Below are 23,891 nucleotides of genomic sequence, written 5' to 3'. Positions count from 1 at the left end.
GATTTGGATAAAGCCCCCATATAAACCGATCCCCCTATTTGACTTCTTGAGCCTCAGTTTTCATCCGATTTAGCTGAACTTTGGAACAAAGACTTGTGTTATGACTTCCAATATCCATGTCAAGTACGATCATAGTTGGTCTATAAACTAATATTAATATAAACCGATCCCCAGCATTTGACATCTTGAGCCCCTAGAAGCCTCAATTTTCATTTAGGTTATTTTCTGATTTAGGTGAAATTTGGAACAAAGACTTGTGTTATGGCTTCCAGCATTCATGTTAAGTACGATCCTAGTCAATCAATAAACTGATATAGCCCCCATATAAACTGATCCCCGGGTTTGATTTTTTAGCCCCTAGAAGCCTAAACTTTCATCTGATTTGGCTGAAATTTGACACAAAGACATGTGTTATGATTTCCAACATCCATGCCAAGTTGGATCCAAGTCAGACTAAAAACTGGAACTTACTTAATTTAATTGGCTATGACAGAATATTTGTTCCACTAGCCGAACGTAGAATAGCGTTCTAAGCGCCTCGTTCTTCTGCTCTCATTATAAAATCTCTGACACCAAGTTTCGAGGTGTTTCCCACCACTTGATCTTCCATCGGGCTTTTGGTCTTCCCGGTTTGCGTGTACCACCGTGCTTGCCTTCAAAAGACTTCCTTGCTGGAGCTTCTTTGTCCATTATGACAACATGAACTAGCCATTGCAGCCGTTTGCATTTTGATGCATGTAACTATGCTATCGTCGTCATACAGCTCGTGGTTCATACGTCACCTCTATTCTCCTTTATCGCAAACTGGTTCATATATTTTACGAAGAATCTTTCTCTCAAATACTCCAAGCACTGCCTCATCTGCTTTCACAAGTATCAAGTGCTTCAGAACCACATAACAATACGGGTAGTATCAGTGTCTTGTATAGTGTAATCTTCGTCTGTCGAGAGGTGGCCTTGTTTCTAAACTTCTTACTTAGTCCAAGTAGCATCTGTTTACCAGTATTATTCTTCGCCTAATCTCAAAACTATCATTCGTTTCAGTTACGGCTGTGCCGAGGAAGATAAAGTTACTGACTATCTCAAAGTTGTGGTTACCAACTTTCTCCATTTTCTTTATTTGCTTGGTTGTACAGGATGTTTTGGGAGTTGAAACCATCCATTTCGTCTTATCTCCATTTACTGCCAGACCCATTTTCACTGACTCTCTTTCGATTCTTTCAAAGGCAGCAGCTACTAATTCCGGTGACCCACCTATGATGTCGATGTTGTCGGCATAGGCGAGTACCATGTGTTCTCTTGTGATTAGTGTGCCATATCTATTCACATCTGCATCTCGTATAATATTCTCCAACAGGATATTAAAGAGATCACACAATAGACTGTCTCCTTGTCTGAAACCTCGTTTGGTATTAAATGGTTCGGAGAGATTCTTTCCTATTCTTACTGAGGAACGCGTATCAGCAAGTGTCATCCTGCAGAGTTTTATTAATTTTGCAGGAATAACTGATATAGTTCCCATATAAATCCATCCTTGGATTTGACTTCTTGAGACCCTAGGAGCCTCAGTTTTCCTCCAATTTGGCTGAAATTTGGAAAAAAGACTAGTGTTATGATGTACAACATCAGTGCCAAGTTTTATTCAAATCGGTCAATATGGTGGTATAGGTCCCCTATCATATCGGGGATTTCTTGAGACCATTGAAGCCCCGATCAATTCCCGATTTGATCTCTGGTACCCAAGATTCGGCCCGGACGAACTAAGCTCGTTTTCACTTGTTAAATATAATTCTATTTGGCTGATAAATCAATTATAAGTCCTACATATTGTTTCACTGGTTTTAAGAGAATAAGCTGAATGAAGAAAACTGGAATTTAGCACTTCTTTCTGATTTTAAAATGCTCGAAAAGAAATATTTTTAAAATAAAAAATTCTTGCTCCAAAATGTTTTTCCTCTAATAAGTCGCTATTACTTTGACACCAGGCTAGATGAAAACGATTAGAGAGCAGTCATTAGCAGTAATAGCTCCACATATTATCACTTTAGATGGAATATTGTCTCGGGTGGCCGCTCGTACTCTATATATGTAGCTACCTTTCACCATATATTTTCAGATCTTAAGCCATTTGAATTCCACTGCGGCATGGATTTCGTTGAATTGGAGCCTTCAATCGACTAAACTTTTCAAGTGTTGTTGCAGTTTTTTTTACCACCACCATGGTGTTTGACAAAGCACTTTGAGGTTTGAACTTCGCCAACAATGGTCGGTTGTGATTTTCTGGCCAAATAAAATACAATCACGTGCCCAAAAAATAAAACAGTTAGGTAATTTTTACAACAAACAAAACACTTTTATTACGAAGTTTTATTTTAAATGTAAATGTGTAACGTTTCGCTTCAAGATATAAAACGTTGACCATAAAAGTAGCAGAAGTAGTAATAGTAATAGGACCTGCCTTACATATAATGGCAACTGTGAGCTCGTCGTTGGTATAGACTGAGCAATGAGCAGTCTGTATGTTGAAAAGCTCGGTCGAGTGCGAATGGTAAACTCGAAAAATGAAAATTTTTAAAGTTTCTCCTTAGATAAAAAAATGCTGGTATGTCCAATGACAAAAATCATAAGAGCAACAGACAAATTGCTGCCAGGTACAAGAAAACAAAACAACAATAATATTTACGCGATAAAGAAATGTCCATCCCAAAGTAGGTATTTAAATGTGCGAAAACAACAACTCCCATAAGTAACTTTTTGTTTTTAAGATAACGAATACAACGGACAATAAGACAAAAACATAAGAATTGTGCGAAAATGGAAGGCCTTTAATATAATTGTGTATACTAATATCGAAATAGATCCAAATTAATTCTGAAAGAATTTGAATCACAAACTGATATCTGCTTTTAACTGCCAAATATTTGATTTTGAATTATGTTACAACAATAAATTTAACTTAGCATCAATCTATTTTAAAATTAAAATTAATATACTTATTAGGGTGATGACTTTTTGCAACCTCATATCTTTGATTAGTTTTTATTTAAGATTAGATAAAAGCTTACATTTAAAGTGATGATTTTAAAATTTTTATTTCGGCATTTGGGGAAATTTTCTCAAGTTATATTATTGAACATGAGTTTCAGAGCCACATATATGCAACATAACATAGGATCATCAACCCCACAAGGATGTTAGATATTCACGTTGTTATTGGAGAGGATGAATCTTAGTGGGATGTTGTCCTTGTTGCAACAGGAGTTGTATGAGTCTTACGTAATTTTGATCGCACGCTCAGAGAACTGATTGTTTGGGGCAATGTTGATAGGAGATTTACCTTTTTCCAGTTGGTCTTCAATCATTTGCGAACTTTTGGGTAGTCATTCAGAGCTACAGATAGTTCTTCAAAATCTTAAGTGCGGATCAATTAACTATAGAACCAATAACCAGGCTTTGAGCAGATTTTACGCAGCCTTTGAGAGCAGATTTTACGCAGCCTGTTCTGTGCATCAGCCATCAGAATAAACGCAGGAAGAGCTAGGATGGCAAGACAGTTCAGCGTGTGTTGCAGATATTCGGGATCTTAAACTTTACAAATAGGATCTTACTACCCTCAGCGAAGTGACGGAGTGAGTTGGAAGAGAAACTTAATGTCGTCTCTCCTGCCCCCTATTTCCATATTTTTGTTCATGTTTGGTGATTTAGTCAACCTATGGAGCACATGGTGTTGGCAACGGATGAAGTTGGGCGTGGAGTGAACTTTCTCATCGAACATTTGCTGCAGTCGAACTACAACACCTGTCTTTTACTCGGTATTCACACTTGTTGAATCGGCAACAACCATCACAATTGATACCCTAGGTTGAATTCAACGAACACATTCTGGAGTCTTTCTGCGATTTTTCTGTAATTGCCGGGCATGCAGAGATGCTGTCAAATCAAAAGAGGATGCATTTCGCAGTTTTCGCAGCGCGTTCATATGTTCAGCCAATGTCCTTCTTAGCGATAGGCAGTATGGGTTCCGCAGAAATCGCTCTACGAGAAACCTAATGACATTTTTGTCGGAACGATGGAGTCGCTCTATCCACCAGTTTGGTGAGAGTAAGGTCGTGGCTCTGGATATCTCCAAGGCATTTGATAGGGTTTGGCATGTTGGCACTATTATCAAAGCTTGTCGCTTTTGGAGTCGGTAATAACTTCGTTCGATTTATATCGATCTTTCTCAGAGATAGCACTATACGAGTTGTTGTAACTGGGTTCTCATCCGATGAGTATACATTGACCGCAGGTGTGCCACAAGGCTCTGTCCTTTCCCCTTCCCTTTTTCTTATTTTCATTAACGATCTCTTGGGTCAGACTTCGAATCCAGTCAACTAATTTGCCGATGACAGTAGTCTGTGCTATTCATATTAATTCGACCATAGGCCCAGTCCTCAAGAAATTGTGGACAGGAGGCCCATTGTGGATGAGACGCCCTTCCAGGATTTATTGGCTATTTCTGAGTAGGGAAGAATGAACAGAGTAGACTTTTAACGCACAGAAGACGCAGTGCTGTTTCTTGTCTCACAAGCGATTCACTGACCCACTACAGTCATCGATATCTATCGACGTTATAGATATTGAGCAGTCAGATGCTCTTGAAATTCTGAGAAGCATTCAAGTCTCGAAAGAAGCATTAAAGTGTTTGGGTTTTCTTAAGCGGTGCAAGAAATATTTCACCTCTTCTTATCTTCTCAATATGAATACTACCTACATCAGGCCGAGGATGGAATATAACTCTCATATATTAACAGGAGCTCCAAAATCATTCTAGAAGCTACTTGATTGGGGACAGTAGAGTATCCAACTTTATGGATTCTCTTGAACATTGTCGGAATGTGGGTAGCGTTATATTGCTCTATCGTTATTTTCATGACATGTGTTCCATATTCGTCTTCTTAACCCTGACGTTTGGAGGTTCACCAGGAATACAAGAATTGCGAGGAATTCACACCCGCCAGTCGACCGATACATGTATTACGGAGAATTTTAATTTTTCGCCCGAACCATTCGTAAGTGGTATCGACTTCCGGCTAATGTCTTTTCCACCGACATTGACGTTCAGCAATTTAAGACGAATATAAATAAACAATACTCCCTGTTTCCACCCTCCAACCCTTAATTTTTCTAATTACCAACGCAATGCACTGCATATATAGGGGACATTCCCTTGAGAAAAAAAACAACTACGCCAGTTAAGGTCTAAATCGGTTCAGCTTTATGCGTTCGACCGCTATTTCGAAAATCTGCCGTTAAACAAACACATGCATTGGGAAAGAAATAGCTAGGGGATAGGGTTGTCGTGCGTGGGTAATGGGGTATTTGTGTCATACAGGCGTTTTCGCAATAAATACGATACAAATACAACATACCAACGTACTAACGTGCGCTCCTTGAAGCCTTCACGTCTGATATGGTTGAAAAGTCTACTAACAAAAGACGAAACGCGTCCCATAGTGGTTGGTGTGTGTGGTGATCTCAGGCTTCCTTTTTTCATTGCAGAAAAATCTCCGATCATTGAATTCGTCTCGAAAGAGAATTAAATTAATATTGTTTATTTTCCATAAAAATATAATTGGAAAAATTTTAACAATATCTAAAATGTCAAATTTTTTGCAGGTAAAAAGCTTTTATATAATTTTGAGATATCTTCATTATTCTGCAGTTTTTGCTTTAATTCAATGATTGGCGTCTATTTCTTCAATCATTAATATTTTATTTAAAAAAAGCTTCACCATGAGAACTAGACTTTCAAAAGAGAGATTTATGATCGTATCATTTTTGAAGGTCATCAGTTTTATTCGTTAATACTGACCCAAATATTTTAATATAATTTTCTTGAACCTTTATAAAAGTAAGTTTTTATTACGAAATTCTTACGTAAAACATAAACATATACTCTGTGCAAACGGAATTTTGTTTAATTTCATTGCTGGGAATCAATTGAATTGCTTATTTCTCAGATAATAAAATTCACATTTTAAAAAGTTAGTAACCCTATGTTCGTTTTGCTTTTGTGATAAGCTGTCATAACCTGTCATAGCTGTCTGGGGTTTGTTCATCCGATTGAATAAGATACTAAGAGGAAACTATTAGAAACTCATCATTAAACTGTGCCGATATTAGCCTTGAACTAATGAATTACAACAAATCTAAATTCTCATCACAAAATCAAAACCTGAAGATGGTGGTAATTTTCGTTTCTCTTTTTCTTAGTTCTTAAAGATAACTGGCTCAGATACACATATGCACATGTAAACATCTGATATCGATAATTTTTGATACTTTAATTGAATATGTATTAGAATAGAAGAAGCCTATAACCATTCTAGTCTTTGACTTGTTCTTCAAGATCGCTTTTCGGTTGTTTCCGGAAGTGAAACTGTAAACAACAAACCGCTGCATCTCTGTGGCGATTAGTGAATCTCAAACACAAAAAGACACAGCCCGCAGTCATATTGAATATACACTCGAAACGGGTTTGTTCGATCATTTAGCCATGATCTTGACCACCAAAACAACGGTCCGGACAACAAATAACAACTAAACGGCAACAATCATAATCTAATCACCCGAAATGAATGAAGGAGCTAAGAAGGGCACCATTATCACATCGATTCATTTTAATAACAAAACGGTTTCGGTTAAAGCGTATGTATTAAGACGTATCTAACCTAGGCTCAATATATCAATATCTCTAAAACAATAAATAACACAAATGTAGATTATTTTATAGTTTTATTGAAAAAGATGTGGTTATTGTAGCACCTTGATATAAAGTCGTTAAGTCATGAACTAGAAAATTCATAAAATATTTATTTTATTTAGATGAAAATAAGGCATACCTTTAGGCGTCCGCAGTGTAATTGCGACTAGTTTCTAAACCATATTTTTGTATACCCTCCACCATTTATATAAAAAAGACTCAATATATATACTAACTTAAATTAAAATTTATACTCTCAACCAGGGACGTAGCCAAGGGGGTTGCTATCGAAATCTCTAGTGACGCTTGAAATGCCTAATAAATCGATTCAGATTCAGATTTGTGATACATATTAAAAGTATTTTACTTTGACAATACATATACATGTTATTCAAGATTTCAACTAGTTTTTTCTTTATTTATAAATTAATTTAATGTCATGTTTATTATTAATTTTAAAATAGACTGTTCATATGAAAAAGGATGTCAAGTTCAATTTTATCATTTTATCAATTAAAACATAAGTCAAACTCAAATGTTTACCAATTATAAGCAGATCTCATTTGGTAATTCAAACTCTTTCACAGTTTATTTGGATTTATATCGATGTTATGAAACAGAATTATATTAAAAGCTTTCCATTTTCGCACAATTTGTTATGGATTTTTGTCATATTATCTGCTGTATTACTTATCCTACAAAAAAATGGGAGTTGTTGTTTTCGCACATTCAAATACCTACTATGGGATAGGCATTTCTTTATCGTGTGTTTTGTTTTCTTTACCTGGCAGTCAATTTTTTGTCATTGGTCATACCAGTATTTTTGTTTCTAAGGCGAAACTTTAAAAATGTTCACTTTCCGAGTTGACGATCCGCAATCAGTCTATACCAATGACGAACACACAATTGTAATTATGTGCAAACCGATTGCTCTGCTTGGGATTATTTTCTTGTGTACGTACACAGTAATGTGCAACAATGTATATTTTCGTCCAATCTAGTAGGAGAGACACATACTGGTCCGGTAAACGTTTGCGGCTATCGAAACATTTTTGCCATTAAAGCGTTTTTGGTTTTGAAAATTTTGATTGCAGCCAAAACATTTATGTCTACACTGGAAATTAGTAGTGTAGACTAGAAGATGGCGACAAAGCCAGTTTAATGGTATTTAGATGTCAATTCGGCAGCAAACAGCCCCTTTTTGTTGCACGTTCTCTTTCTTTGTGGTCCTCTTTGTATCTTGGTCCTCTTTGTGGGTGTTTTGGGCAGGGGTGACCCCCCAAACACTTGGTCCCAGGAGGTGTTTTTGGGATGGGTGGGCCCCCAGAAACTTGGTCTCGAAAGTGGATTTTAATTTCATTCTCTACTCCCAAATACCTTTCATTTGAGCCCCATATTGTCATATGTCCAATTTAAGAGTGTTTTAGGGTTTTGGGAGGTCTCCCAAATAACTGGTCCCACAGTTGGATATCGGATACGTTTCCTACTCTCAAATACCTTTCATTTGAGTCCCATAATCTGGGGGTTCTGAAAATTAGGGTTAGGGGGAGGGTCCGCCTCCCGTTCTGATATCAAAAATGTAGTACCCTATTTTCACCGCGCTATTTTCAGTGAACATTTCAAGAAAATCGGTTCCGCCAAACAAACAAACACAAATTGATTTGTATACCCTACACCATATGATGGGGGTATACTAATTTCGTCATTCTATTAGTAACACCTTGAAATATGCGTCTAAAACCCCATAAAGTATGTATTTATATTCTTGATCGTCATGACGTTTTAAGTCGATCTAACCATGTCCGTCCGTCTGTCTGTCGAAAGCACGCTAACTTTCGAATGGAATAAAGCTAGGCGCTTGAAATTTTGCACAAATACTTTTTATTAGTGTAGGTTGGCTGGGACTGCAAATAGGCCAAATCTGTCCATGGTTTGATAAAGCTGCCTTATAAACCGATCTAGGGTCTTAACTTCTTAAGCCTCTAGAGGGCGCAATTTTCCGATTTGACTGAAATTTTGCACGTGGTGTTATAGTATCACTTCCAACATCTGTGTTAAGTAAGGTTCAAATCGGTTCATAACCTGATATAGCTGCCATATAAACCGATCTTGACTCTTGAATCCTTAAGCTTTTAAGGGGGCGCAATTCTTATCCGATTTGGCTAAAATTTCGCATGAGGTGTTTTGTTATGACTTCCAACAACTGTGTTTAGTATGGCGCAAATTGGTACATAACCTGATATAGTTGCCATATAAACCGATCTGGGATCTGGACTTCTTGAGCCGCTAGAGGGCGCAATTCTCATCCGATGTGACAGACATTTAGTGCAACGATTTCTCTCATGACCTTCAACATACGTGTCCAATATGGTCTGAATCGACCTATTGCCTGATACAGCTCCCATATAATCCGATCTCCCGATTTTGCTTCTTGAGCCCTTACAAGGCGCAATTCTTATCCGAATGGACTGAAATATTACACAATAACTTCTACAATGTTCATACAGTTCCAATAGCAATAAAGAGATACCACCATGGTGGAGGGTATATAAGATTCGGCCCGGCCGAACTTAGCACGCTCTGACTTGTTATATTTAATTAATCGTTGTTTTTATTTAATTAATCGTTTTTATTTGCAAACAACTTTATTTCATGTTGCATGGAGCTATTACAACATACATTTTCTTTCGTAGTTGCAAGTTGAGGATTTGTACAATAAGCGAAATAATGTTTTGTGAAAACTTTCGACATTGAACGATCTTAATAACTATCTTTATTGTAGAAATCCTTAAGACAAAGTTTTTTGCAATAAAAATACTCACAGGCACAATTTTAGTGCAAGATAACATTTTTTTTTTTTGTTGTTAGTATATTCCTATTGGCGCCATAGAAAAACTTTTGCTATGCTATGGAATCGTCTTTAATTTTATTGGAATATATAAAATTGAAAGACAAAATTGCAAAAAATTATATTTGTATGTAGCCGCCAAATTAAATTTTGGAATCGGCACAGCCGCTGATTTGTATTTTTCAATCGGCACAGCTGACGAGCCGTCGCCGCCGACAAAGGTTTTGGCCAAGCCGCCGCCGTCGACGAAAAGCCTCGGTGACACCCACAATATGTACGGATCTTGAAATTATTTATTTCAAATTTAAACAAAATTTAATTTTGACGACTTACCATGCATCCCCAAAGTAGTGTAGGGTATTAAAAAGTCGGCTTTTCTCGACTTTAGCCCGTCCTTATTTGTTTTGCTTAAATAATGTAATTTTTTCATCAATAATAATAAATGAATAGCCTAATAGAGCTACCGTATAAACCGATCGCCCGTTCTTATGGACGATCGCCCTAAATGGCGTAATTGTTAGCCGATTTTACCGACATTCAGCGTGATGACCACCTATGGTCCGAATCTGTACTTAACCTAAAAAAGATCCCACATAAACTGATCTCCCGATCTGGCTTCCTTTTTTTTAAATTAATATCTATATATTATTCAGTGAATTATTATTTATTCTTGTTATTTTAATTATTTAACTGAAATATATCTCAGATTATTTAAAGGAACATAGTCATCAAAAAAAAAATTGTTTCAATCACAAAATTTTTCAGCTTAAAATCATTATTTAGACCGGTTTGGTCTAACTAGGCATATTCAAAATGTTGGTCTTTCTAGTGACAAAAATGAAGCTATTGGGACAGATCTCCGAATTTTTCATCCGATTTCAAACCTTAACAGCGAGTTGTATGATATACATTGACACCTACGTCAGATATGGTCGATATCGAAAAGTATAGCTTGAACTAAACCTTCCTCCCTAATCTTGTTATATATAAAAATCAATTTGTGTTTGTTCATAGGTTTGTTTGTTTGTTTGTATGTCTGTGTGTTCCTTATAGACTCAGAAACGGCTGAAGCGATTTTCTTGAAATTTTCAGAGATGGTGCATAATGACCCCGTGGTGAAAATAGGGTACTACATTTTTTGATATCTGAAGGGGGGGTGGACCCTCCCCCTTACCCTAATTTTCAGAGACGCCAGATCTCGGAGATGGGTGGTGCGATTTATGCGAAATTTTGTGTGCTCTCATTTAGTACCCTAAAAATAAAAATTTGGTATCCAAATTTCGGATGGGGTACCTAGGGGGGCTGCCCCTCCCTAAAATCTACCAATCATATATTTAGACCAATCACGACAATATGGGACTCAAAAGAAAGGTATTTAGGATAAGAAAACGTATTTGATATCCAATTGTCCTACCAAGTGCTAGGAGGACCACATCAAGCCCCAGAACACCCCTAAATCGGACATATTTACCGACCATGGCAATATGGGACTCAAATGAAAGGTATTTGCGAGTAGAATATGAATTTGATATCCAAATGTGGGACCACGTTACAGGGGGTCCACCCCTTTCCCAAAACACCCCCCAAACAGGACTTATTTACTGACCATGGGAATATGGGGCTTAAATAAAAGGTATTTGAATGCAGAATACGAACCGGATATCCAAATGTGGTCCCAAATGTGGGACTCACTGAGTGGCCGCCGATCCCCCAAAACACCCCCAAGCCGGTCATGTTTGCCGACTATGGAAATATGGTGCTCAAATTAAAGGTATTTGGGAGTAGACCACGTATCGGATATCAACATTAGGGGCCAACTGTCTAGCGGACGTCCCACCACCATAACAGCCCCCAAATAGGACGTATTTGCTCACCAAGACAATTTGGGTCTTAAAGAGAGTGGAACTAAATATTCATAGATTTCAGGGCCAATACCCCAAACCGGACATATTTGCTGACTGTTGCAATAAGGAGTTTAAATGAAATTTGAAAACGAATTTGATATCCAATTTTGAGGGCAATGGCAATATGGAGTTCATATAAATGATATATAGATATATGAGAATAGAGCACGCTGCTGATATATTTTCAGGGCTTAGAATTTGTGGGACCACCCCACTCCCCAAACACCCCTAAATCGGGCATATTTACCGACCATGACAATGTGGGGCTTAAATGAAAGATTTTGGAGGGTAGAGCAAGAATTGATACCCATTTTCGGAACCTTTCCCAAAATACCCCACAAACAGCTATTTTTTAGTGACCATCGCAATATGGGGCTCAAATAAAGGTATTTGGGAGTAGATGCAAATATGATATCGAAATGTAGGACCATATATTTAGGGCATCACTCCTTCCCAAAACACCCCCAAAGGGAAAAAATTTTTCGACCATGCAAATATGTGGCTCAAATGAAAGGTCTGCTATTAAAATTATAACGATTACTGAACTTCTTGAGCCTATTAAGGCATTCGTTTCTAGATTTATTTAATTGTAATGAAATGTTTTGGCTAACTGTCGAAATCACGATAGAGTTGGAACGAGTGAAGCCATCCAATAAAAATTTTCTGCTTGAGTCTCTGGAAACATTAATTTTCATTCGATTGAGGTGAAATTTAGAACGTGCAGTACCCTTAAACGCTTACAACTTATTTCTTATTAAATAAAAAAAGATAAGCCCTTAAATAAAATGATCCCCCGGTTTTACTTCACTAGCCCTTAGAAGCCATAATGTCGGGTATGATTTCTTCAACATAATCCATGTATTAACTGAGCCCCAGTCCTTAGATGTTTTAGCCCACTTATACTTACTTGGTTCAAAGAATAATTGCAATAAATGGGCTTAACTGTTCCATTATCTTTTTGAATCCTTTTATTTGCATATGGAAAAACATGCATTAACACACATACATGTGTACCAACAGAAGTTGATACATACATACATTGCATGTGCATATGTTTGTGTTTGCATTTATAATGACGAAAATCGCTTTCGTTTCTCCTTTGGGATTCTAAATGGGGCCCAGGACAATCACACGCACATAAAACATCGACGTACGTGTGTATTGGTGACATCCTTTGATACAGACAGACATTCACACAAACATATTTACAAACTAAAATGAATCAGACATACTATATCACATTCACACACACAAATTGAAATGACGGCATAGTCCAACACAAAAAGCCTCTCAGATGGAGCAGCTACGGCGAGTTGGACCAAAGTGAGTAAATCAAAACAAGGCGGGAGAAGAAACGAAATCGGCTCGAAATAAACAATAGAAAACATTTACAAATCAAACCTACTTAGGAGTACAACTAAAAATTAAACAGCATGATGAAGGAAGAACTAACTTTACGACGATGGCTTACGACTAAATTAACTTAGTAGTACACTTGTACGAAAAAAATTATAATAAAAATACCCCCCTGTTCACCATTGGTTCTATTCAGCTTTGGTCGATTTAATAGTGTTATTGTTGTTATCGATTAATCGTTTCATTTGGTCGCCCTGCGACAGGAAGGCCTTGGAGGGTATGCAGCCCAAGCCATTGGCTGCTTGAATGGCAGCCTTGGTGGCTCCACCATTCTTCGTCTTGTAGGTCCTTTTGTAGAAATTACCAAACAGATAGAGGAAGATCATGGTGTTGGCAATGAAGAAGAATGTTAACGTCTTGGGCATGTTGCAGCCTTTGAGGGCAATGGTAACCATGTAGGCCATAATCAGAACGAATTGTATCAACTGGATGCTGGTCATGTACTTCTTCCACCACAAGTATTTCTGATATTGGGGGCCCATGGCGGCGACCATATAATAGAAATACATGATGATGTGGACTCCAGAGTTGAGGATGCCAATGACAACGCCTTGCTCGCCTGCAATATACGTAATAAAAAAAAACGAAATAGGTTAATGGGCACTTCAAGAACCAAAAGTTTCACAATTTACCTGGAGCATATTTCAAGTACATCCATGAGAACAATGCTGTAATGGTGTGATGATATACATGCAAGAAAGTGACTTGATTTTGCTTTTTACGCAACACAAAGAAGCAGGTGTCCAACAGATCAATGATCTTTGAGAAAAAGTAGAACCATGCACCCGAGTATAAGGCCAAACTCTGTTCGCGAGTTCGATGAATTTCGCACTTCTTGGACATCAGCGTATCAGTGATACGACTTTCACGCCAAGACTAAAAAATAAAAATTTCTCTTTTCCTATAGAAGATATCATGTTAGAAAATTACGGGTGAGCAATAATTACCGTACGACACATCCATATTGAGTAGCACACCTGGAAGGCATTATAGGCAACCATGATTTTCTTTAGTTGATAGGGTTGACGGTTTTTCATAAAGGTAGGACCGATCTTCAAAACAATCATCAAATAAAGTGCTACTATGCTGAATACGGGGCCTGGAGAATTCATTAGGAACCAGCTGTCAATGGTTTCGTCTGAAAGGGTTAAAAAAATTGTTTGATTAAAACAACTATAAAAACTAATCAAAAACATGTGGTCCAAATGTTTCCCTACAAAATTCGTCAGTTTTTCTGCTCGAGATAGCTTGGTAGTTTTTGATAGCTAATAAGTGTAAGACAGCTAACAAGCCTAGCATGTCCGCTTATGACGCAGAACGCCTTGGTTCGAATTCTGGCGAGACCATCAGGAAATATTTTTATCGGTGGTTTTCCCCACCTAATCCTGGCAACATTCGTGAGTTACTTTGCCATGTAAAAACTTCTCTTCAAAAAGCTGTCGCATGTTAGGCTCGATGTTCGGACTCGGCTGTAGAAAGGAGGCCTGTTATGATTGAGCTTAAACTAGAATCCGACTGCACTCATTGATATATGAGAAGTTTGCCCTGTTCTTTAGTTCATGGCCAACATTGTCATTTGCAATGTAAGGCGGGCAACAATTACTAACCATTTTTAGTGGCTTAAGCGAAAGAAAGAAATGTCAGCGCATTACAGAAGCAGATAAGCAATTAACAGCTTAACCTTAAAAACCTGCAAAAACTTAACATTTAAAGACGTTCCTATTTGTAAGGCAATTTTGGGTCTTTAACTCGGTACACTGTTGTCTTGTCGCAAAACCAATTTCCTAATTTTCAACGATATTTTGACCAAGCAGTGAGGATTACTCCTGAGCCGCTTTTTGATAAACAGTACTGTACCACTATTTCTAATAAATTCGATTGGAACTACGACAACCCTGGAAATAGAAGTTACATAGACTACTTAACGGATGGTTCCAAACTAGAATGGCTGACGAATTGTTGGTATGGCTAAGATATAATGACACACGACGATAGGCATAAATATCTTCACAGGCAGCCCGATCTCTCAACGGGATGGCTGAACAGTTCAAAATTCTGCTGTTCTGGGTGCCGCCCCACCGAGATATTCCAGGGAATTGTAGAGCAGACGAGCTGATGAGTATTGCTTATTGACATTTGTCTTAAATCTTTGGATGTCAAAGTGGGTTGGATAACCATTAGCCGGAAATCGATTTCACATACGAACGGTTCGGGCGAAATAAGAATTCTCTCTATCAGGCATTGTGCGGTCCGCTGACCAACCAATTACAAACGGGTGTGAGTTTCTGAAATGTCTAGTATCCCTGATATTACACAAAAAGAAGACGAATATCAGACGAACACACACCATTAAAATACCGATGGAACAGCGCCAAACAACCCACATTACGACGATGATGAAAGGAGGCAATAGAGTTGGATATCTCATTGTCCCCACTCAACGTCATCGCTATCCTCTGTATACGGTCCAGTAGCTCCGGGGATGCTTTTGAAGCTCCAGCCCCCACATGTGAGTTGTACTCCATTTTCGGTCTTATGAATGTGGTGTACATGTTAAGAAGAGCAGACGGAGTGAAGTAATTCTTACAACGTTTAGCCCAACGGACATCACTTTGTATTTTTATGCCCAGAAAATCAAGAGCTTCTGATTGCTCAACATTTACAGTGTTGATAGACAAAGATGATCGTAATGGGTCAGCGAATCGTTTGTGTGACAACAAGCAGCACTGAGTCTATGGAAATGGACAGCAAATCCTGGCAGAGTGTATTCCATAACCCACCTCTTGTCCTCAATCTCTCGAAGACTCGGCCCCACTCGAAGTCCATAACCCGCCTCTTGGCCTCAATCTCTCGAAGACTCGACCTATGGTCGATTGACAGAGATTACTGTCATCCGCAAATGAGTAGATCGGATTCGATGTCTGACCCAACAGATCTTGTCTGATTTAGAGAATGTTAACATTCGCAAGTTGAGGGGCTTTTTCAAAGCGATCTGGATTGTTCAACGGTAGGAACTAGAAGGGATAGCTAGCGAGAATGTGCCGAGAGATCATCTAAACAAATAGTATACGGCATTGCCTTTTTCAAACTTACATCCATCCGACATCCAAAATTAGGTCGCAGATGTTTTTTTGCATTCTAATCAGGAATGCATCATCACTATCTGAGATACCAACATCACTTCGGCCACCTTGTGGCAGCAAGGTTTAAATTTAAATGTTAGTAACCTTTTGCGTATAATTCAGTCGACTTTGACACACCTTTTCTTCACTCCGTTTGCCTAATGGGTTCCACCTCTGTGCAAAAGGATTTTCTCCCCGACATTTAAACATTTTACATGTTTTTTTATTTTGTGCACCAAAATAATTAGGAAAAGTTTTCGTTTTAATTTCTAACTTACCAACTCCTTTGGAGAGACTCATATAGCGCTCGTTTATTTCCCTCATGTAGGTCGTCATTTTGTTTTACTTATGAATAGCTGAAAGAGATAAAAAATAAAACATTTCTATTATAGGATTATGAAAAAAAAACACAAAATTAAATCGAAAATGCAAACAAAAATATTATTAATGCTGATTTATTGTAAAATAAAAACTCTGCTGGTATAATTCAGCAGCGCTCATTACTAATTGTAAAATATTTATTGTAACGTATTTTAATGAGAATTTAATTTAAGGTCAAGTTCTTACTTCCCCTTTGTGTATATAGAAGGTAAACATAAGGCTGACGTGTCTATATCTGAATAATTTATTAAAAACAAACAAAATAATAAATTACTTTCAGCGGAACCATAAAATATATTTGTGCTGTGACTATCCCTCACAAATGCTGAGGGCATCTCAATTGGACTCTATAAAAAGAAATATTGTGTTAATTTGTAAAATCTAGGATATTATAAAATCTCAAATTAAAGGATACATATTTTATTGTACTTGCTAACCTCTGCACTACGGTGCCCTCCCAATGAAATAATCAAACCAAGCATTTTGTAGCTATGCTTTCTGTCAAATAGAAGAGACACAAGATGTAAACAAACAAAAAGAATCATCTTTTCGTCTAAAAATCGTTTTTTGCTGTAAGCGAAGCATTTTTGGATTAAAATAAGTTTTGAATTTTTGCGTAAAAGAGCCATCCTTTACCACAGATGAAGTTCATAAAAATTTTACCATTACCAAAGTGATTTAAACATCAAAATTTGGCAAATTTACGAGGAACATTCAATTGTCGGGAAATGTTGCACAGTTAGTATAAAAATATTACTTCATCAATAAAACAGATTTGTTTCTCAAAGATACATGTTAAAATTTAACCAATATTGTCGATGAGTCTAACTCCTCTCAATGTCTAAGTAAAATCGAAACAAGTAAAAGCGTGCAAAGTTCGGCTGGGCCGAATCTTATATACCCTCCACCATGGATCGCATATGTATAGTTCTTTTCCCGGTATCTCTTTTTAGGCAAACACATGATAAAAGAAAAAAATTGCTATAATATTGGACCTATATCAACTTATGGTCCGATGGTCCGAACCATAATTGAACTAAGTGTTGAAGAACATAGTAGACGTCGTTGTGTAAAATTTCACCCACTTCGAATAAAAATTGCGCAATTTTCCATTTTTTAAAAGCCTGGGGCCATTAAAAAAGTGTACATAATTTTTAGCAATATTTTTCATGTTTAATACGCAATTTAATCCAAAGAAATAAAAAGTAATTTATGAATATGAAAAATAAAAGTTATTTACTTTTATTAAAACAGCAAAAACGTTAATTAAAATAAATGACAAATTTCAATGAATAGTTTACTGAGTTAATATAACTTCTTTAATTGGATTTTTGAGCTTATCATAAATTCAAACTGCAAAATTGGTAATCAACAATAAAAATTCCCATTTCAGCAAATTTTTTAATTGAATGTACAAATTTCTTAATTGAACATAGTTTTTTCATTTTTTTTGTGTAGCTTAACTTTAGAGACTGTAATATGATCAGACAAATAAATACTAGGACTCGTTGAAAAGAGAATAAAGAACGATATGCAAACTACTCCCTGAACTACCTCGTTGGTCTGAAAATATATTCGATACGCCTTTCCTTTGTAGAATGAAATCCAGCCTCAGTTGTACTTGCAAAACTGTGTAGTTTTATAGATTTATTATTATTGTTTACTTGAATGTTTTTTGAATCCTCAACTATTTTGACTATCAGTAGGTACTTTGCAACTTAAAGGTCAAAATGCTTACATGTGAGCCGCACCTGTTCCTTTTGCATTACAAGTAAATATTGTTGGTAAATAAAGAGTTTTCTAAGATTTGAGTTCAATGGCAGTATTTTTTAAGATCGAAATATATTTTGGTGCTTGTCAATTGCACGACCAGTGGCAACTGTCTGTCGTTGAAAAAGTGTTAGTTAGTTTGCTTCATAGTTGCGGGGTTTCTAATGATGGCGTGTTTGGCGATGAAGCTGGTTCCTTGCCATGACTGTAATAGTTACTGCAAGCGATGCAGTTATACCAGAACCTAAATGGAATGACGGAGTTTCGAATAGTTGGTATGACAAACAAGTAAAAGACTCAGAAAGTCAAATTGGGAGATGGGTTTATTTGGGAGCAATATCAGATTATGAACCGATTTAGACCATACTAGGTTGCTGGAAGTCATACCAAAACAACGTGTGAACAATTTTTTATCCAAATTGGATAAGAATTGCGCCCTCTAGAGGGTCAAGAATTGTTATCGGGAGATCAGTTAAAATGGCAGCTATATCAGGTTATGAACTGATTAAAACCCTACTTGGCACAGTTGTTGAATACCTTACCAAAACGATATGTGCCAAATTTTAGACAAATTGGATACGAATTGCTATTGGAGCTATATCAAGTTATAGTCCGATTCGGACCATAAATGAATGCTGAACATTCTTGAAGTCATTGTGTAATATTTCAGTTCATTCGTCATTGTGTAATATTTGAGCGCCTCGTAGGGGCTCAAAAAACAAAATTGGGAGATAGGTTTATATGGGAGCTGTATCAAGCTGTCGATCGATTCAGACCATATTAGACACGTATGTTGAAGGTCATGAGAGAAGCCGTTGTACAAAATTTCTGCCAAATCGGATGAGAATTGCGTGCTCTATCGGCTCAAGAAAATTTGCGCCCTCTAGAGGCTCAAGAAATCAAGACCCAAGATCGGTTTATATGGCAGCGATATCAAAACATGGAGCGATTTGGCCCATTTACATTCCCAACTGACCTGCACTAATAAAAAGTATTTGTGCAAAATTCCAAGCGGCTAGCTTTACTCCTTCGAAAGTTTGCGTGCTTTCGACAGACAGGCGGACGGACGGACATGGCTAGATCGACTTAAAATGGCATGACGATCAAGAATATATATATACTTTACGGGGTCTAAGACGATAATTTCGAGGTGTTACAAACGGAATTCTCACTTAATTCTATTTCTTAGCATTTTAAATTTTATGTTTTGAAGGCTATTCACTGTCGGGAAATGTTGCACAGTTAGTATAAAAATATTACTTCATCAATAAAACAGATTTGTTTCTCAAAGATACATGTTAAAATTTAACCAATATTGTCGATGAGTCTAACTCCTCTCAATGTCTAAGTAAAATCGAAACAAGTAAAAGCGTGCAAAGTTCGGCTGGGCCGAATCTTATATACCCTCCACCATGGATCGCATATGTATAGTTCTTTTCCCGGTATCTCTTTTCAGGCAAACATATGATAAAAGAAAAAAATTGCTATAATATTGGACCTATATCAACTTATGGTCCGATGGTCCGAACCATAATTGAACTAAGTGTTGAAGAACATAGTAGACGTCGTTGTGTAAAATTTCACCCACTTCGAATAAAAATTGCGCAATTTTCCATTTTTTAAAAGCCTGGGGCCATTAAAAAAGTGTACATAATTTTTAGCAATATTTTTCATGTTTAATACGCAATTTAATCCAAAGAAATAAAAAGTAATTTATGAATATGAAAAATAAAAGTTATTTACTTTTATTAAAACAGCAAAAACGTTAATTAAAATAAATGACAAATTTCAATGAATAGTTTACTGAGTTAATATAACCTCTTTAATTGGATTTTTGAGCTTATCATAAATTCAAACTGCAAAATTGGTAATCAACAATAAAAATTCCCATTTCAGCAAATTTTTTAATTGAATGTACAAATTTCTTAATTGAACATAGTTTTTTCATTTTTTTTGTGTAGCTTAACTTTAGAGACTGTAATATGATCAGACAAATAAATACTAGGACTCGTTGAAAAGAGAATAAAGAACGATATGCAAACTACTCCCTGAACTACCTCGTTGGTCTGAAAATATATTCGATACGCCTTTCCTTTGTAGAATGAAATCCAGCCTCAGTTGTACTTGCAAAACTGTGTAGTTTTATAGATTTATTATTATTGTTTACTTGAATGTTTTTTGAATCCTCAACTATTTTGACTATCAGTAGGTACTTTGCAACTTAAAGGTCAAAATGCTTACATGTGAGCCGCACCTGTTCCTTTTGCATTACAAGTAAATATTGTTGGTAAATAAAGAGTTTTCTAAGATTTGAGTTCAATGGCAGTATTTTTTAAGATCGAAATATATTTTGGTGCTTGTCAATTGCACGACCAGTGGCAACTGTCTGTCGTTGAAAAAGTGTTAGTTAGTTTGCTTCATAGTTGCGGGGTTTCTAATGATGGCGTGTTTGGCGATGAAGCTGGTTCCTTGCCATGACTGTAATAGTTACTGCAAGCGATGCAGTTATACCAGAACCTAAATGGAATGACGGAGTTTCGAATAGTTGGTATGACAAACAAGTAAAAGACTCAGAAAGTCAAATTGGGAGATGGGTTTATTTGGGAGCAATATCAGATTATGAACCGATTTAGACCATACTAGGTTGCTGGAAGTCATACCAAAACAACGTGTGAACAATTTTTTATCCAAATTGGATAAGAATTGCGCCCTCTAGAGGGTCAAGAATTGTTATCGGGAGATCAGTTAAAATGGCAGCTATATCAGGTTATGAACTGATTAAAACCCTACTTGGCACAGTTGTTGAATACCTTACCAAAACGATATGTGCCAAATTTTAGACAAATTGGATACGAATTGCTATTGGAGCTATATCAAGTTATAGTCCGATTCGGACCATAAATGAATGCTGAACATTCTTGAAGTCATTGTGTAATATTTCAGTTCATTCGTCATTGTGTAATATTTGAGCGCCTCGTAGGGGCTCAAAAAACAAAATTGGGAGATAGGTTTATATGGGAGCTGTATCAAGCTGTCGATCGATTCAGACCATATTAGACACGTATGTTGAAGGTCATGAGAGAAGCCGTTGTACAAAATTTCTGCCAAATCGGATGAGAATTGCGTGCTCTATCGGCTCAAGAAAATTTGCGCCCTCTAGAGGCTCAAGAAATCAAGACCCAAGATCGGTTTATATGGCAGCGATATCAAAACATGGAGCGATTTGGCCCATTTACATTCCCAACTGACCTGCACTAATAAAAAGTATTTGTGCAAAATTCCAAGCGGCTAGCTTTACTCCTTCGAAAGTTTGCGTGCTTTCGACAGACAGGCGGACGGACGGACATGGCTAGATCGACTTAAAATGGCATGACGATCAAGAATATATATATACTTTACGGGGTCTAAGACGATAATTTCGAGGTGTTACAAACGGAATTCTCACTTAATTCTATTTCTTAGCATTTTAAATTTTATGTTTTGAAGGCTATTCACTGTAATATTTTAAATACATAATTAAATATTTTATTCCCGATTTCCCGATTGAAATTTAAGTTTTCAGCTTAAGTTCGTTTTCTCATTCTTTGTATTTTTTCTAAATCCCAACGCAACACAATTCTAATACACCTTGCAATTTTTAACTTTTATCACACCAAATTCTTTTTCTTCGTTCGGCGTGGACGCATGTAATGTATTTTGAAATTCTTAGAACTTACCTACTGCCATGTGCTTTGGAGAACAGACGAACCGTTTGATTGAAATGGAGGTGAATGAATACTTAGTTCGTGCTTCAAACAAGTATTTGCACCATAAGCGAAATGAAAAACAACTAATCGCACTAAACGAACCAACTAAACAGAATTCGAGATTCAAGATAGAAGTCAAGGCAGTCATCTCTTGTTCATAAACTTCATTTAAAATTCTTTCAAGACAGAAGACTGAAGCACAGGCAAGAGCGGGCGGACGATCAAACTTCTACATGCTAAAGACAAAGCCATACTTTTGTACATTATCAAAATTGCCAAAATTTAACGTTATGTTCGTCTTTAAGCACCAATTTCGATACATTGGAGCTTTTTCGGTTAGCATTTACGCTGCCACGCCTTTGCAGAATGTTGGCTCCTTTGACAATCAAGTTTTTTAGTGGATAATAATGAACTTCATCAATTTGCTTTTTGTAGTCACCAATCACATTTTCAAGATGTTCTTAAGTTCAAGGGAGGCTATTAAAATACAGAAAATATTACCTTTTAGGTTGACAAGCTTAAAAAAATGTATCTAATAAATGTCCATATTTTTTGTTTGATAGACGAAAGAACTTGATTTGTTAGCGGAATTTTTTTAAATTTATATACTTTACCATTCTTTGAAAATTAAGCTATTGAGTTAGAACGTGGTAGAGCATTTTTTCCATAGATAGAAAAAGTTTGGAGATGACCTATACCAAACTATACATCAATTTGGCCGATAAAACAATTTATACTAAAGTACTCTTATCGCTACCATACGGAATGAATAGTGAACTTTCTTCGTTTTTTAAGCAATACTACATCTTATTCAAGATATAAAGGCGTTTGATATTGAATTGAATTAAATAATGCTGGCCACATTTGTGAGGTACTATGCAGCCATGCAAAAGCTTCTCCCGACGGACTCGGCTTAAAAACATTAATCGAATTGCACTTATTGATATATGAGAAGTTTGCCCTCTGTTCTAAAATGGAATGTTCATGGGAAACTTTTCAATAATGACGAATATTGGCGATGTGTCATGGTATATACAAACACCATATAGACTCATATCTTATCTAATGTTTTAAATCCAATATTTGAAATTTAAATATGAACCTGCCGGTTTTGAAGAAAATGAGAAACAAATACTCTGATTGAAAGTCCAAGTTAAGAAAGATGTATCGAAAATAAGTGTCAGAATTTAAAATTTTATTATTTGCCTTATAGCGCTTTTTTTACGTAAGCCTCAAGAAACCATAATTTCACAAGGAAATAATTTTATGTTACACATTTATACTTTTCTCCCAAATATATTTCGGCCGCTTTTTACGGTATGCTTGGCCTTTACTGCCTTGCTCCAAATTTTAATATCTCATTTGTATTGTATTTTACTACAAAGCTCGCATGTGCAAAATTTCGGATGGTCGGGCAGGGCCAGATAGATTTGAAACGTGATGTCAATCAAGAATATGTACATTCGTTATAGGGTCGAAAACCAACATTTCAAGGAGTTAAACGAAATGAGGAAACTAATGCATCTATTATCTATGCTGAAGGGTTTAAAAAGAGAGAACAGTTAACAGGTAATTATTAACTTTTTTTGAATGATTCTTTCAACGAACAGTGATACTTTCAACGAAACTAGTTCCTTCGCGAACTACACAACTGTATTTACAACCCACTCTCTTATTGCCGATCTTCATTCTTGACCTTTCTTCTGGCTTCAGCGATATTTCGTTATGAGTACATTAGACTGTCCCACGCTATAAAACGACTCTTTTTGTAATAGTGAAAAGCATACCCCCATTTTTGTCCTTTTGATCTCAGTAACCAAACTACGAAATATCATGGTTAACCATAAGCCGTGCCGACGCAAACTCCAAAGTTCGAAACTTTTTAGTTTTTTTAGTCCTAAAATGAAATTCGTTGATAAACTACATGTTTATCTGTCACTTATGGCCAAATCTTGAACT

General features: G+C 36.6%; 1 protein-coding gene across 2 annotated transcripts in view; it reads right to left on the bottom strand.

Moving 5' to 3' along the window:
• Window positions 1-12,447: 12,447 nt before the first annotated feature.
• The window catches only part of LOC106083333 (elongation of very long chain fatty acids protein 7), a 38,713-nt gene continuing 27,269 nt past the window's right edge, over window positions 12,448-23,891 (bottom strand). For both annotated transcript variants that reach the window (XM_059361940.1, XM_013246273.2), the window contains 4 exons: window positions 16,314-16,391; window positions 13,861-14,051; window positions 13,546-13,789; window positions 12,448-13,472 (listed from right to left, as the gene is read on the bottom strand). In XM_059361940.1, the coding sequence (XP_059217923.1) occupies window positions 13,042-13,472; window positions 13,546-13,789; window positions 13,861-14,051; window positions 16,314-16,371 (924 nt within the window). In that variant the 5' untranslated portion in view covers window positions 16,372-16,391 and the 3' untranslated portion in view covers window positions 12,448-13,041. The remainder of the gene's footprint in view (window positions 13,473-13,545; window positions 13,790-13,860; window positions 14,052-16,313; window positions 16,392-23,891) is intronic.

Source organism: Stomoxys calcitrans, chromosome 2, assembly GCF_963082655.1.
Source record: "Stomoxys calcitrans chromosome 2, idStoCalc2.1, whole genome shotgun sequence".
NCBI lineage: Eukaryota > Metazoa > Arthropoda > Insecta > Diptera > Muscidae > Stomoxys > Stomoxys calcitrans.
The sequence above is the reverse complement of the archived record's forward strand: the minus strand, read 5'-3'. Positions and strand labels throughout refer to the sequence as shown.